The 16,899-nt window shown below is 38.1% G+C and overlaps 1 protein-coding gene across 3 annotated transcripts in view; it reads left to right on the top strand.

Annotated features, from left to right (window-relative positions):
- CARS1 (cysteinyl-tRNA synthetase 1) overlaps positions 1-13,488 on the top strand; it is a 34,119-nt gene extending 20,631 nt beyond the window's left edge. For 2 of the 3 annotated variants that reach the window (XM_021526747.2, XM_021526746.2), the window contains 6 exons: positions 2,950-3,031; positions 6,864-6,944; positions 7,408-7,475; positions 8,803-8,862; positions 10,107-10,190; positions 11,289-13,488. In XM_021526747.2, the coding sequence (XP_021382422.2) occupies positions 2,950-3,031; positions 6,864-6,944; positions 7,408-7,475; positions 8,803-8,862; positions 10,107-10,190; positions 11,289-11,423 (510 nt within the window). In that variant the 3' untranslated portion in view covers positions 11,424-13,488. Of the gene's footprint in view, positions 1-2,949; positions 3,032-6,863; positions 6,945-7,407; positions 7,476-8,792; positions 8,863-10,106; positions 10,191-11,288 lie in introns of all 3 variants that reach the window. The other variant, XM_077784258.1, reaches the window with a different exon arrangement.
- Positions 13,489-16,899: the final 3,411 nt, after the last annotated feature.

Here is a 16,899-nt window from a genome sequence, read left to right as displayed (position 1 = left end):
TTTTATGCATTAAAGGTGTGCACCTTTCTGTTCCTCCTTAGGAGGAGTAAATTAAACATCTCTAGTGTAAAAAAAAAAAAAGCTTAACTTCTTATTCATCAAAGGAATTGGCAAGCTTGCTTGTGGTTGGAAGAATGGGAATGAACACTCATCCCATAATTGCCAATGTAAATACTGACATTCGTGTGCTGTGGAAATTTTTTATTAATGACATAATAATGAAAATGTTCTGTATTGCCTACAAAGCCCATCAATGGTGATTTTTAAATTTAGTTCAGAATTTTTTTGAATTTCAGAAGAAAGGGAGAACTTTAACACTTAACCTTCTTAGGGAAAGTTAAAATTTATTTTTAAAATAAATTTATTTATTTATTTAAATAAATTTAAATAAATAAAACTTCAGGCACTGTTTCCAATAGATATACTTTGTGGAAGGATTGGTGATAGCTTGAAGATAAGTCATTTCACTCCTTTAAAATAGCACTGCCAAGGGTAGTAGAGTGAGAAGAATCTTGTGCAGAAAAAAAAAAATTTTGTGCTAACACATGTCCACAAAAATTGAATTTGTTACCCATGTGCAGCAAGCCAGTAATTATACCCTCAAGAGCAACATTGATTATTTGTATCAGAGTTGTGCAAGCCTGGGTGTTCAGTGGTATTCCACAAATCAAGCACACCAACTATCAAAACGTTTTACTATTTATGCATATTAGCAAACAAAGCAGCTAGTGTTCATTGGCTGCAAGTTATGTAATTCTCTTATTAATTTGTATTCTATCTTCTCGTGGTTAATAATTTTCTTGCTTCCCATGCTAATTAGTTTGCATGCTCAGTCTGACTGTTCTTTTGAGTGAGTGGGTTCCTTGGGCTGTTGGTCCATGAGTTGGTGTTTGAAATGACCTTTTGCCCAGTGGGAGCTATTCAGCACAGTTGCTGCGTTGGCTTTATGAGATTCTTCTTTATCTTGGAAGTTCTGCCAAGTGTCCTTTTGGCTTCTGAATTCTTTGTGGCATTCTTTGTGTCCACTGTCAGAGGTCCATCCTTCTGCCCAAGTTTTGTTAACCTTCCCTAAGGTCTGAGGTCACTGTAGTGTGTCCAGCCCTAAACCTTAACAAGGCAATTCCACCAACAAATAGTTTGTTTTTCTAACACCTGGGCATCACTTAGAGGTTGCTTGTTAGCTGCTGTCTGTTTCAGGGATTACATCTCCCTTCTTGTTGATTAGGCTTGAAAGAGTACAAAAAATAAACATTAAAAAACATCCTTTCTGAAGAAAGTTTTACACATTCCACATTTTGCAACACTGTTAGCACCATTGTTAGAAGAATCCTGTGCTAACATCTCTTACACTCAAGAAGCTTTTGTTTTTATCACCCAGGTCATTATTGGTGTTAAGCATTATAATATGAAAATATGTAATATCAAAAATGTTTTGGCTGTTCATTAAGTTTTATACTGTCTTTCAGTCCTCCATACAAATTCTTATTTTTCTTAGCACAAATTAAGGAAGTGAACTTCCAAGGTTCCAAAACTTCTCATTAATTACGGAAGGCTGTGGGTCAGACCAGTTGTTTCCTTGTTTAAATTAGAGATGAAAGAACCAATAGAGTCAATATCTCCAAAAAGGGCATAATCCAGTTCAAAAGCGCTGAAAGAAAAAGTAGCTTAATTACCATGGGTCAGTAATTTCCTTGAAAAGGGGACATAAGAGATTTGAAATCAGAAAACCTCAGTTCCATAATATCATTTTCCAAGTGAATTCAGCATTTCTCTCAAGTTAGTTGTTGTGGAAATAAAAATCTTTCATCTTGAAATGACTGATAAAGTAGTGACAGTGCCTGCTTCCCCATACCACTTTATTTTCATGAAGAGGTATTTCCAGTGCAGTGGGGGAGTGGAGATGTGACTATTCCTCACTTTCCAGTCTGTTCCTTGGGCCAAACTTGTCAGCACTGGATCTGATTATGAAGCTGGTTGCAGTGTTCACATTTATGAAAAGTTTTAACAGAACTCCTGGGTTCTTTTCTTAGGGGTACTTTTACAGCACAGCAGACTATCTTGTCCCTTAATTGCACAGAAATTTGTCATGGAGATTAAACAGATAGGAAATATGTGTGGAAATTATAGAGGAGACAAAAGTTTGACATCTTTTTCTCTCCCCCATCCTCCAGAGTAATTAAATTTTTAATTTAGGCTTTCCCCCAAGGGCCTGGCTCTTTCCTTTGGGATTCCAGAGAAGCGTTGGCAGACACTGATCTGTAGTTGTTTTTGTATCTGATGTGTAGTTGTTTTTCTTGCTGTTCACTAACTGCTTGCTGCTGCTATTCACTGCCATTGAGACCATACTCACAGGACCTTTTCTCTGAGATTTTGTGCCTAGCATTTACTTACTCCTGAAATAATTCAGCAGTAATCTTCCCCCACTTTTTGTGGGAGAGGAAATTGTATCAGGAATATAGAGAATTGCACTGCCTATACAATTAGCATAAGTTAAAATCTCAGGAACAGATCTGGGCTCTAATGAAAATTAGTACTAATATCTGTTTGAGGTGGTATTATTTATTATCTGATAAACAGCTGTGCCTAAAAAAACACACAGTACATGAAGAAGCAAATCAATCTGAGTGCTGTTTTTATCCCTGCACTGCATTAGTGTTAGCTGGATTGTGGCATAACCCTGTGGAAGTGATGGATCTAACTGAAAGGAGGTAAAAAATGAATGGGGAGAAGCTGACCTTGACAAGCTGATTTTATCTACACAAAAGGAAAATTGACAACTAATGCAAATTTTCATCTATTCTTTGACTTCAGTAGAGTGATAACAATTTTTATGTATAGATCTGCCCTGAGGGTTGAGGTCCATCCAACAGCACATAAATATGAAGTGGGTAGGGACATGTTTTATATCTAAATGATGATTGGTTAACTGTGGAAATAATAATCCTGCAGATTGAATCTACAGTGATGCCATACCTCCAAGTTCTTTCTGAGTTCAGAGAAGGAGTGCGACAAATCGCCAGAGAAAAGAAAGGTGAGATTCACTCAATACATGAGACTTTTCTGTCCTTTCCTGTACTTTCTCCTGCACATGAGACTTGGGGATCATAGGAACCAAACTAGGGGAGAGAATGGAGGCGTGGGTGTGAAGCAGCTGATGGTCTCTCCTTGTTTAGAGAATAAAAGTAAGGCATCTTTAAATCAGAGCTGCTGTGAGTTTTTCTATCTCTGCTGCCTGTCTCTTTGGGATTCTTTTTTAGGCTGCTAAACTAATTTTCATTTCCTAAGGAATCTAAAAGTTCTGGAATGATGAGGTGTAGCTGCTGTTTTTCTAGGTTAGGGCACTCCCTGCTTTCTAGGTATGAAAGTACCCATGATCTCTTCCATGGGGCGCTTGCATTTTCTTAAAAGTGCAGATTGCTACACAATAATAGTGTCTGCATTTAAACAGCCCAAGATGTTCACTATTATTTGTTAGAATACTTGGAATTGTAGGTCCCCCGATGATAACTGAGTGCTTTCTTTGGAGAATTCATCTGGGAGTTTGCTGGAAGTTTCAGGTGTGTTTTTTAATCCCTCTGAAAAGCTTTGATCATGCTGTGTATGTTGGCAGCAGAACTCTAGAGTGTCAAAAAAGCTGTTCCATTAAGCTTTCTTTGATTTTAGCTGATATTTCCTAATGTAGGAGCTCTTACTATTTTCTTCTCTTCTATGTGGAATTTTACATGTCTTCAACATGTGTTGGATTTTTGTTTTCTTAAAACTTTGGGATTTGTACTTGAAGGCAAAACAGGGCATTTTTTAATGCATAAAACATACAAGTAACCCATATATTGCACAGAAACATAAAATTATTTGTGGTGTCTGGTAACCTATTCAGCTGGACAAGACAGCACTCTTATTCTGCTACTGTTTGGAGTTCTTCTTAAAGCTGATAGATTTACATTAAAAGCACACATCTGTATTTGCTATTGTGACTACTTTGCTATTATTGTCAAACTCTTATAGGCCTAATTGATGCTGAGAAATAGGCTTATTACTAAGTTCCAATAGTAAATATTTTCTATAACTTGAATTAATTCAAGATGTTTGCGTGTATATCCTCAGCCAAAAACGTGAGCTTTAGTATTTTGGTATTTAACATACTTGTTTATATTAAGCTTTTTTTCCCCCTTGCTTTATGATGGTTGAGCTAAATTGATCATTGCTTTTAGCAGTGGTAAGGTTTAAATATCACAGGGATCATTTTTAGAACACACTTGGCTCAAGTGCTTACTGGCACTTGAATTTCTACTTGGAAGGCAGTGATTTTTTTTTGCCTGAGATACACTGGACAATGAGAATCAAACTAAATCTAGTGGCTGCTTGGTTGGGGTATGGAGACCTCTGCAATTTGACCAGGGAGGCACCTTTCTTTTAAACTATTTGATATATGGAAGCTGAGTGGTGGTTGGCAGGACCTGCACTGACATACTACAGATTTCTTTCCCTTTACCCATTAAATTCTTGCTTGCAGGAAGCATTAAATTACTGTAAAAGTTGTTCTTATTAGTGGCTGGGAATATTGCCTCTGCATGGTTGTAGGCAAAGGGAGTTTCCCCATCATAGTCTCTTGCTGGCAGGGTTGTGTTAAATATTATTTAAAACAATCAGCATTGCTTTAAGTATTCTCAGATGTTAAATAAAACACATGTGGCTCTGTAAAACATGCAGAGTATTACAAATGTCCCTATCCACATACATGCCCTTTCCAAATGTATCTACAAAACATTTCACAGAATGGCCATTTTTAAAGCTATGTTTTTTAGTAATAATCAAAATATATGTACTCTGCAAAAATGTTACCATCATCCAGAATGGGTAGCATTAAATATGGACTTAATAATTCTCACAGTGCCCTCTGCACCTTCTGCCCTCTTCCACATATGTCAGGAGTTGACCAGAACTCTCTCATTGTAGCATTGCCTGCACTGATCTTTTGCTGCTAATCTTTATAACCATTCTCTAGATGCTTTTCAAGCTCCTCGTTTCCCTTCCCATCACAGTGTTCTGATTCACAACATCTCAACATCTGTTTCACATCTGATACTCTTTGGTGTGAAATTCACAGAAAATGTGAAGAAGTCTGGGGAATAGTCACAGGCCCAAGGAGTGTCCATCTGTTGGGGTGTTGGTGGGCACTGGTGATTAGGCATTGTTCCACTGGTTTCCTGGTCCCTGTCCTCAGTGAGAGCCTCCTTATGTCCTGAGACAGCCCACAAAACAATCCCCTATCCAATCCTGGACATATTTGCTCAGGAGGTGCCACATGCAAAGAACAGGCACATCTCAGCCTTAAGAAGAGTGATGCTGACTCCTCTGCATGACAGGACTGATCAGAGGATGTGTCCTGTCATAAATAGTATGTGTCATTATATATTTCTCCTTGCTGGATTTCTTCTTCTTCAACTTTCAATTATTCATTATTTTAGAGAAGTGAACATCTATAACTGTGCAGATGCTGTTTTGGTGAATAAGCAGTAGGTGTTCTTGATACAGTCTTGATGAAGCCAACACCTTTTAGTATCAACAGCCACTGAGGGAATCTTATCCCTGGTTTATTTTAATGGCTGATTTAGAGTTGCATCAGACTTGACTGTGGTTCACTGTGTGTAACTGCTGTAGATCAGGAGAAACAACAACTCCCTTCACGGCAGACAGAAGACGTTCTGTGCACTGCAGTGGTTTCCTGTGCAAAGAGAGCCACAGAACACGGCCATGCACTGAAACAGGGTGTTCCTTCTTATGGTTTTAGGATAGTCAGTGCTGTTCACTTGCAGCTCTCTGAGGATTGTGGAGGAGATGAAGGCTCAAGGATGGTACTTGTATCTACCAAAGTGTGCAGTGTTTAGCAAACTGCCTGGATGGAAGCTTCCACTGAAATAATAACTTTGAGACCCTGAGTACTTCTTAGGTTTAACCAGCTATGAATTGCTGAAAGGTAGAACAGATGTTCATTATAAGCACATCTAACTAAGTGTTCCTCCCAAATATCAGACTTGCTATAAAAAATGCCACTGAATTCACAACTGCAACATACTGTGTCTCTTTAATGAATGTAGTCCCTTTTAACTCTTCTGCTGCTTCTCAACTGATAGAATTTCTCATCCAAAAAATCAATCTGTATGAAGATTTGTTTTCCCCTTAAAAGCTGATTGCATATACTTGAGCTAAATCTTAGCTATTTGCTGTCATCAATGGCTGTTTGGTAAGTTTGCAAGGGAAAAAATTATTAGCCATGATGTCTAATGGTGATCACCATGCAGAAAGCCAAACCAAAATTCTCTGTTCTGCTGTAAAAATAGAATGCTTGAAATAGAAGGAGGATGTTGGGATTACAGTTCCTCTGACAAATGTACATGTAGTTATCAAATTAACAAAATCATAGTCCTTCAAAGGGCACTGTTAGATTTAGCACAGGATATGTTAATTTGTGATTTTCTAAAATTAGGTTTTTAACCTTTCTTATTGCACATCCTATAGCAACCATTAGGATCTTCCTGAGTCATGTACTCTTCCACCATACCCTGCAGAATTGTTGCATCATTCTGAATTGCCTTAGATTTTCTTTCTGTTCCCCTTCAGAAACAGTGAGAGTATCTTGTAAGGAAATTATGATTTTCAAATCCCTGCAAAGAAATATGCTGTTTCTCTGTGTGGCTGAAATAAGGCAGGACTTACTTACCACTTTAAAAGGAAAGACCTTTCTCTGTGTGAGAGAGTGGCAATTTCTTAAGTATTTAAGAAACTTAAGTAACTGTGTAGCTGGATAAAACTATACTTTGGCCAAATTTTACTTCACTAAAAGTATTTTTCATGCTCTGTAGTAACTGAAGTGCTGCAGTTGAGTGATGCTCTTCGGGATGACATCCTGCCTGAACTTGGAGTTCGATTTGAAGATCATGAAGGTACCCAGTTATCTCTTGAAACTTTGTAGGAGCTGTTTTTATCATCCTGCTGCTTCCCTAAGAAGTAGGAAAACAAACTGTCAAAACTATTAGAATCATCCAGTAAACTCAAGTACTGAAGACCAAAAGCGTATAATATGTGCACCATATATATATATATATGGATATGTATTTCATATGCACTATATATAATGGCACATAATATATATCATATATAATGGTGTGTGTGTATATATATATTATATATATTATAGAACTGTATATTGGAATACATATATAGAATAAAAAACCATACATGGCAATGTTTTTACCTTTTTCTATAGCACCTAATTTCTTATTCACTTTTGACTAGCCACTGAGTCATATTTGCATTCAGCATGCAAAAAGAAAACAATTATCACAGAGTGAATACATTTATCTTCGACTAATCAAGAAATTAATCCATCTCCTTTTGCTTCTTTAGGACTTCCAACTGTGGTTAAATTAGTGGATAAGGACACATTATTGAAAGAAAGAGAAGAAAAGAAAAAGGTAATTATTTTAAGCATCCCATATTTTTAAAATTTAATTTGGAAGCTATGGATATTTATACATTTCTTTGATAATTCATAAGAAAAATCATAGCAGACTAGCAACAAGGAAGATGACATAAGAAAATTGATACAAAAAATTTAAGTGTGTTGGATAAAAAATAATTTTTTCAAAACAGCATCTTAAAAACTTTGTATGGGACCTAGGTGAATACCTCAAAGATTTTTTATTTTATTGCCTTTTAAGGTCTTCATATAACTAAGGGGTTGGTCAGTATTGCATTCTAGAATCTCTAGAAGAACAATTCCAATGAGAAGCTAATTCAGACTTCTTTTGTTTTTACACATGAAGTCAACATTTTCCATAGAACTAGTCTGTATTAATCTGATATGTGGAGAAAAAGGTACTCGCTAAATCTTAATTAATATAGTATGGATTAGTGAGATATTCAGGATGTGGGGGCAAGAATTCATGTTACTCTATGGAACTTTTGAATTTGAATTCACATGTACAAGGCCCGTACAGATACCCTGCTTTGGCGCTTCCTAGCATCAATATTTGACTTTGTAGCATTTAAAAGTAACACTTCATATGTCCATCTTCAATTTCACCAAATAATAAAATTCTATCATGACTAGAAATCTTTGAAAGACTTTCTAACATTTCTCCTTCCATGTTGGTGTTTTTTAGAAAAGGGAGAATTAAGAAGTCATTTTAGTCAATTCCAGATGTTTTCTTCAGAGTGACATTTGGAGGCAGTTTGTTTATAGCTGCTGGGTAGGATCTGCAGCCAGAGTCCATTTTCCCTGGAAACAGCATTATATTCAGTACTGGCAGAACTGACAGGTCTCTCCTGGGCAAGTGCTGGGATTTTTAGCAAATTGGCTAAATTTGGATAGTTGTTTCCCTAGGAACATCAAGTGATACAACTGCTGCTTAAGGAACTGTGATATCTTCACAGTTTGAAGCAAGAGCTTAAAATATCATTGAAATACAGTCTTTTTTTAAAAGTCATTTGCAAAACAGTTTTCCCACTAAAATGATAGGATAATTTATTTTAGGTATTCTTTTATAGGTATCGATTTTGCATGCAAAATGCATTCTGAACAGTTAAAACTGGTATAACTGTGAATAAAAGCAAATGAAATCAAAGTCATACAGTGGGAAGTATCAGACAATCCTAATTACAAGGCATGGTGGGTTTGCTGCAGGTCATACTGCCAGTTCTGTCTGTAATTAGATATCCAGGGGAGCTGGCTCAGGTTTGTGGAAAACAACCAAATGGAATAGTGCATTACCTTTTACTCACTAACACTGCCTCTCACAGATAGAAGAAGAGAAAAAAAGGAAGAAAGAAGAAGCAGCCAGGAAAAAACAACAGCAGGAAGTAAGTAACCTCATTTTGAAGGAACGTGTAGGCAGCAGTAGTCACGTGCAGGAAAGAACATTAGAATACAGGCTCTCTGTCCAGCCTTAGCCAGGTCTCCTTTTTTTTTTTTTTTTTTTTTTTTTGGTGGTTTTTTTTGTTTGTTTGGTTTTTTTGTTTACAATTTCCTGCTCAGAATACCTTTGTCTTGCAGTTCAGGCTTGGACTTTCAATTCTTACAGAGAAGCTATTTTTGAAAACACATCTAAAGCCTGCAAAAACTTATTACAGAAGTCTATAAACAGTATTACCCAATTGACAAAGTAGTTACATGCTTGTTACTGTTAGAGAACATTTTGCTTGTGTCATTTATTATTTCATTCCCTTTCTAATATCATAGGTATATGTGAGAGGGTTTCTTTTTCTCCTTTTTTTTTTCTTTTTCTCTGTAAGAAACCCCCTGTTCCTTATGATTGAGCAGAGAAATGTTTTACCTCTGTGACTGCAATTCAGATAGCTCAAAGGTTTTGGGCTTTGGATAAGGAGTAGACAGAGGAGATGAACTCATAAGAAAAAATATTGTTTACCATGCTGATGACTTTAACAGTACAGGAAATACATTCCTGTGTTAGAAGAGGAAGAAAACTTTTAGAGAGCACCACATACAGAGATAAAACAAGATAAATAGCATTTATCTTCCATATATTCCAAGTATCTTTTTTCATTTTTTCAAAAAGGTGATTCCCTTGCATAGAGCAAAAATTACATGGAAAAGATTCTGAGATGTGCTTGTTTACAGATAAGGGAGAGTTCAGTTTGTTTTCAGTGCAGTTACTGCATCTGATTCTTCTGTAACCTGCATAGAAACCTTTTCCTGTCAGCAAGAAACTTGATAAAGGTGGTTCCCTTTGCAGTGATTAATTGCTGAGTATTCTTTATGATAGCAGCTATTCACTTAGTGTTGACTAAAGAACCAAGTTAGCAGGAATCAGATGTAGTTTTTGGGGTATATAAGCAAATTATTTTGAGTTTCTGCAATGCATCTGTTTTATAAAGTGGTTCTCTACAGTTTAAAACAGATTTTCCTCCAGACAAGCACAGCTAAGACCTACTGAGTTGTTCCTCATTTCAAGTTTCTTTTCACATAATTAACAATTATGAATTGAATACTCCTTGATTTTGAAATTATAATATACTTTTCCTTTTACATATGTGACAGGTTGTCAGTAATTAACTGTGATGTTAATGCATGTTTTATATTACAGGCAGCAAAACTGGAAAAAATGAAGATTCCACCACATGAAATGTTTAAATTGGAACTTGACAAATATTCCATGTTTGATGAAAATGTAAGAGACTTCTTTTCATTTTGGGCGATGGGTTTTCCTCCCCCAGTTGTACATACTTATTTGTATATGTTTATAGCAATCTTGTTCCAAACCTCGAGGGCTATTAATGTAGCAAGAGGAGGGAAGGAGAGAAGAAAAAGGTGATATATTAAGTTATTGTGCACTGGGGAGCAGGGTCTCTGTTAGCCATCATTTCAAGGGTATTTTCCTTCTACGTTCCTTTGTACATTCATTGTACATTTCCTTTGGTTCCCGTTACTACAAAGCAAAATACACATTCCTACCCAAAATATGTCTGATGTTCATTCACAGATTTATTACTCTGGTGCACGGCAGGGTATTCATTTGCAAGTACAAACTGCCCAGCTCTTCCAGAACTGATACTTTTTGAGAGGTCCTGTGTTTCCTGTTCCCTTGTGCCCACTATTTTGCTCTCAATTGGCAAAGGCTCTCTGAAGGGGCTATATGCATAACTTTGCTCTTGATTGCTCCCCTTGGGGATAAAAGGGTTACTTGGAAAACATAAAGCACTGTTTCTTCACTTCTACTTGGTTTGGGTCATTGATCCTGCTTCTGCTTCTCCCCTTCACCTACACAAATTCAAGTCCTAGAGACAAGTCAGAATGGAGAGGATAAATACTGGAATATACCCCTGCAAGCCAAGGAGAATGTCCATAAAAATGCTGATCCTACTTTCTCCATCAAGAATATAAATATCATACTGTTTTTGCTTTAATCCTTTAATTCAATCTGCTAGTATGATTAAAATATTATTTTAACCATCTGTTCGAGAATTAGTCATTATTCTCTTAACTAAAACCATCTAGAAGTTAGTGGTCTAAGCTTCTCTTATGTGGTTCAAGACAGAAGATAAATACATCCTTATGCCTCTTGTTTTGCTAGGAAGGGAACATTGAGAAATAGTCAAAGTTAGCTGTCAAACTTCTAGGTAACTAAAATTAGCCAAGATACACCCCTTCATGACAGCCTGTCATTATGACATTATCTCCCTATCTTATTAAAAGCATGATTCCATAAAAACAAAAGGAGTCCAAGAACTTACCTTAAATACTCTTTTTTTTTTTAAATATGTTTCAGGGATTTCCCACCCATGATACAGAAGGCAAAGAACTTAGCAAAGGACAAATTAAGAAGCTAAAGAAACTTTATGAAACCCAAGAAAAGCTACACAAGGAGTATCTACAAATGGTTCAGAATGGAAGTGCAAATTGAAAACAACAGGACTTTTTATTTAGAAGGCGAGTGCTGGGTTCCCATTGAAGAAGTGAGCATACACTGATGCTCAAATTTCTGTTTACACTTTCTATTATGTGCAAAGTAAAATTCCTGTTTACGTGGGTTAATAATGTCATCTGGAAATGTAATAAAAATCCATCATTAAAAAAAAAAGCCAACATGTAAGATGTTTCTTCTCAATGATAGCAAATATGGTTGCCAGTTCTGTTTGTGGAGGTGCTGCTCAGTCAGCAAATCCACATAAGGATTCTTGTTCATTCTAGCTGTTCAGGCTTTGGTTGATTTGTCCTGCATACCGATCTCTGTCTAACACTCAATGTTACAGTCAGAAAAATTTATTGCTAAATGGGAGCTGAGTAATTTGCCCTAAAGTAAGAACAACATTTTCCAGATGACTTTAGTATCTTTACATAAGCAGGAAAAGTGGGTAGTTCCACTATGATACTTATTCTAGCTGCTGTTATTAAAAACTCTCATAAGTATACCCAGAACACTTTGCATAGTAGAAGTTAACAGTCCCTTTGTTGAAAAAGGGAACAGATCATCAACCTGCAATTGCAATCAAGTGGGTAAGTACAAGGCAAATGCACCTGCATTGAACAAACAGGTGGGAAAGACATGAAGGGCTGATGGCAGAGGTGGTGTGTCCTTGGAGCTCCCCCTTCAAGGAAACAGGAGCCCTGCCAAAGTACCTGATTACCCAAAGTACTCAGTACCTAACTACCAGTTCAGAGCCATGGGGAATTAACAGAGGGTTTCCTACTGTTATACAGTTTGTGGATTGATTTGCAGTTAGGGAATACAGCTAGACATTGCCCTGTATTCAAGACTGATGTTTTTAACATGATGATTTAACCATGAGATAAGAACCTTTCTGATGCAGTATGGTCACGTTATATCTGCAGGGAGAGTTCTTTGTGGCCTAACAATGCATTTCACTGGCAAAAGTTCCAAAATGCACTAAAGTTCACGAAATCCTACAATATATCTCACCTACTTCGCAGCTGCACAGAACAGCCAAGTGTCTGATCTGCAGAACTATATTCATTCAGTATTCTCAAGGTGACTTGCAGAAACTCATACTGTGACACCTCTGTTTTCTCAACTCCTAGGTTCATGCTACAATGATCAGGTCATGTTCCTTTCTTTAATTAAGACTTTAAACATCTTTGTTTTTCCTTGATATTTCTATATTTATATTCATCCTTATGAGGAACGAACACAATATTTGGAGTAACAGAAGGGTATAGTAGGGTTTTTTCCTAATTTGTCTGTATTTGCCTTTGAAAACATACATCATGTTAAGGTCAGTAAAGCAGATGCATCTTGTGTGCAGAAAATAAAATCTGTTGTGAAATACTTGTATGTGAACTTTGTGTAGTGGGGAGAATATTAAGCTTATCTTTATTCCACAAGCATCTTTTTGAAATGTGGTTTACAGAGCTTTTCCTTTAGCTTCCTATTACTAATTTAATTAATTTTCCATTCAATATTTGATTATTCTGCTAATTTCTAATCAATTTTATAAATGCATGTTTAAACTGCACAATGACACTTTAAGCAGCCAGCCATGGCCATTCAGGCAACTTAACCATCCTTTGGTATGGGAAGAGGAAAGGTTCCATTTTTGTAGCGTTTTAGATCCCAACTCCCTTTGGCATTATCAGCTATAACCATGGGAGATTTTCTTCCCAGAGTGCTCCCTGAAGATGCATGTGAAAGGATGGGGCATGCCTATGCTGCTTCTGAAGTTGCAACTTAATGTCAAATAGTGCCAGGAATTTGAATACAGGAATTGTTTTTGGTGATCTGAGTTAGCACTTACTTAAAGTGAGTTAGTATTTAACTGTAGAGAAAATGCTGTTGATCTGTGGCTGTCCTGGACTGTAGTTTATGATGTCTCCAAGATAAAATCCTGGCTTTTGCCTCCACATTTTGTTTTTCTCTTCCTGTTATGTTTTTAGTAGATCCTAATCCAATTGCATTATTATATCAATGTAAAATAATAGGGGTTTTTTAAATGTACTTTTTCTTTCCTAAATGCTTCATTTTGTTTCTGGGACAACTCTTCTTGCAGGGCTCTTGGGAGCATTTCAGACTCACATTTTCCAAAGGTTATTTTCCGGTCTTTCTGTATGCTTCCCACATGCACACACTGCTTCCTCCCTCCCTCCCTATGTTTTTTGTTTTGTTTTTTTTTTTTTTAATTCAGTATGCGTAAAATCCTGCCGAAGGAAAACTTGGTAGCAAACAAAGAATGCTGCAGCCAGGTTTGGATGCACACTGCTTAAGATGACTTTTTCAGTGTGGGTGTGTCAATTGATCTGTGGGATTACTGAGAGTTGCACAGACAATACCTATTCCCTGGCAATCCCTCAAGGTGGCACTTAAATGAATTCCACTGCACTTGCTTTCTGAGAGAGACCTGGCAAGCAGGAGAAGGGAATGCAACAGCAATGGTCTGCAGTGTCTTAGTCATCTGCCTCACTCAGCCAGAAAAAGGAAGAGGATAGACTACACAGCATTTAAATTTTTTTTTGGGGGGGTGGATTTGTATGTGCTTTTTTTTTTATGGTCATATATGCATACACACTTTCAGAGAAGCCAGTCTGAAATATGAGTTTCTAAGCATTATGAAAATTATGAAAATCCTAGCAAAATCTTAGAATTATAAAATATTTTAATTTTCTGGAACAGAGACCTCATCTTGCTCAGACAACATGGAGCTTTTCTTTTCCCACCTATCAAAGAATTTATTCAGAGATGGCAAGAGAAGATAAAAGAGTGGTGTTTCTGTTTTAAATTGCACCCTTGGCTGAAGTCCAAACTTGGCAGCAGCAAATTTTGTTTGTCTCTTGCTCAGAGTGTGCCTTTCAGCCTTTCTGATGTGAAAATTCCCATTAGTCAAATGTGAATACTGCTCCACTCAAGAGAACAAATTCCTCCCATCACTCCGTTTGCTCAGACACTGGTAGAAAAATCTGTGAATTGTTCAGTGTGAACTTGATGCCACCAATCTTTTAAAAGACTTTCAACTGATGAGTGCTGATTACATTTATAACGCTCTCTTTGACCTGTTTATCCTAACATTTTTATTTGCCGTCTCCTGTTGCACAAAGGCACTGCTACATATTAAGTGTGCAAATAAGCAATTCACTGCCACATACAGAGCATAGCTTAAAATGTAGAGAAACAAGTTGAAGGTAAGTTTAAGCATTCTCAGCTGGTGGTAGTTGTTGGACCAACTTTAGCTGCCTCTTTAACCACAGAACTTCTACCATACAAGTATGGGAAGGAATTTTACTCCACTGTGATTTCACAAGGCAATTTCTATATGTACCACATGCATAGTACTTAACATGCCTTGAGACAGAACACATTAATTAAGAAACACATCAGCTATTTAGTGCCAAGACTCTGCTTAGCAATGATCAAACTTCTTCCTCCCCTGCAGGAAAAGTCATTGACAGAGGAAATCTTATATCTCAGATGAGGCTTTGAATGTCTGGCATCTCACCCAGTGAGAGCAGTTTCCATTAATACTCACTCAAGGGCAGAAGACACAGACAGTTTTAATGCCAGTTACAGATCTCAGCCTAAGCTTGCTCTCCAGTGTCAAGTGCATCTATCTGGTAGCTCTGGCATGATCCCTTCCCTCAGTTCTGGTTCTCCAAGCTCTTGCATGTGAGGCTGGCTGCTTAAATCAAGCCAGGGTGATTCAGCAGATATCTGTTTGCAGCTCTCTGCAGGGCAACAGCACCTGACAGCAAGATGACTCCACAGATTGTGCTTTATCCACAGTCATGGAGTCTAGCACTGTGCCATGAGAGGTTAGACAGCAGTCAGCAAAAATCCTTCATGGACCATGGGAGATTTAATGCCTTTGGAAACGGGCACTAAAAGTCCAGAGGTGTAAGGTAGTTGAAATGTCTGCAAAAATCCTTCATGGACCATGGGAGATTTAATGCCTTTGGAAATGGGCACTAAAAGTCCAGAGGTGTAAGGTAGTTGAAATGTCTGTTTACCTTGATATACAAGCACAGAAAAGTGCAGCTAGATCTCACACCTATCTTGCATCTTTGTAGGAGACAAAGCTTGGAGTTTGTACTCAGCATCTGAGTGGCTTTTAACAAAATGGAAATTGGCAGAAAAATCTTAAAAGAATACTTGACAGGTATGAGCCAGCAGCAAGCACAGAAGTGTGGAGTAGGAATACCTTCAGATAGGCCCTTCTCTCAGAGTTCATGATGCTCTTCTTTGGAACACTGAGAATCAAACATAATCACTACCATGAATGCATACATGCATACATGACCTTAAAAAGTCACTACCATGAATAAGGTTGTCCCAAAATTAAGGATTAATGGAAATATGAGGAGGCTGTTAACCTGCTGATGTTAGAAAAAACAACTGGTTTGGAGAAACAGGGAAAGGGAGCTGGAAGCCAAGTAAAGAAGGGGAACATCCCACTGAATATATCCTCTGGCTCAGCAAATCTGCTTGCTTGTGCAAGTGGCTATAACATTCCTGCAGTTCTTTCAAAATTAACTCATTTTTAATTACTGTGTTTGTATCTAATTAAAGATTCATTGGTTATTCCTGTAACTTGAAGTCTTACTGTAAATTATTTAATCCAACACTAATCTATTGACTAGTTGTTGGTTTATAAAATATTGGTCTCATTGCTTCCAAATACTAGTTGTTACAGAAATCCAAGGTGCAGACCTGGAGAAAACTTCTTAGAACAAGGGAACTACCTGACAGGAGATAAAGGTTAGAATTTTTTTCCAAAAACCTCTAAGTGAAAGATGACTAAAATTCTGGAAGTGGCTTCAGGTGCTGAAATTGCCTGGCTCCTCACATCAAAATTCAGCCTTCCATGCACACAGAAGTGGGCTGATAGTGGGGTTCTCCTGGCTTGCTCGAACAGGGAATCGTGTCTGAGGCACAGGTCAGGGCGCTGCCACGACCCCCTTTGCTGCGGATTTGCTGTGGTGCAGCAGCAGCAGCACCGTGTTTGTCAGGCCGGGCACGGAGCCTCAGCAACCGCACGGACATCTCCAGCATGGATGGTCTTAATGCCAGAGGCAGGAACCGGGACATGCAGGCAGCTCAGTCATCGCTGACGCGGTGGGACAGGCCACCCAGCTGGAACGCTGTGGCGGCTGTGACCTCTGAGGACAGGCCAGAGAGGCGAGGTGCTGGAGCTGCTCCAGTTGCACCCAGGGACAGAAGAACCAGCCCGGGCTTTGTGATGAGAACGAAGCGCCCGCACGGTGAGGCCGCTGTGGGTGTTTGGGACAGGCCCAGAGCCTCAGGCTCGCAGGCCGCGGCTCTCCGTGCTGTTTGTTGCAGGGACAGCACACACAGCCCCGGAGCTTGCTGCAGTCACCGAGGAAAACTCCGCGGGAGGAGCCGAGGAGGAAAGGGGCGCTGCTGTCACTTTAAGGGC

This window comes from Lonchura striata, chromosome 6, assembly GCF_046129695.1.
Source record: "Lonchura striata isolate bLonStr1 chromosome 6, bLonStr1.mat, whole genome shotgun sequence".
Lineage (NCBI taxonomy): Eukaryota > Metazoa > Chordata > Aves > Passeriformes > Estrildidae > Lonchura > Lonchura striata.
The sequence above is the reverse complement of the archived record's forward strand: the minus strand, read 5'-3'. Positions and strand labels throughout refer to the sequence as shown.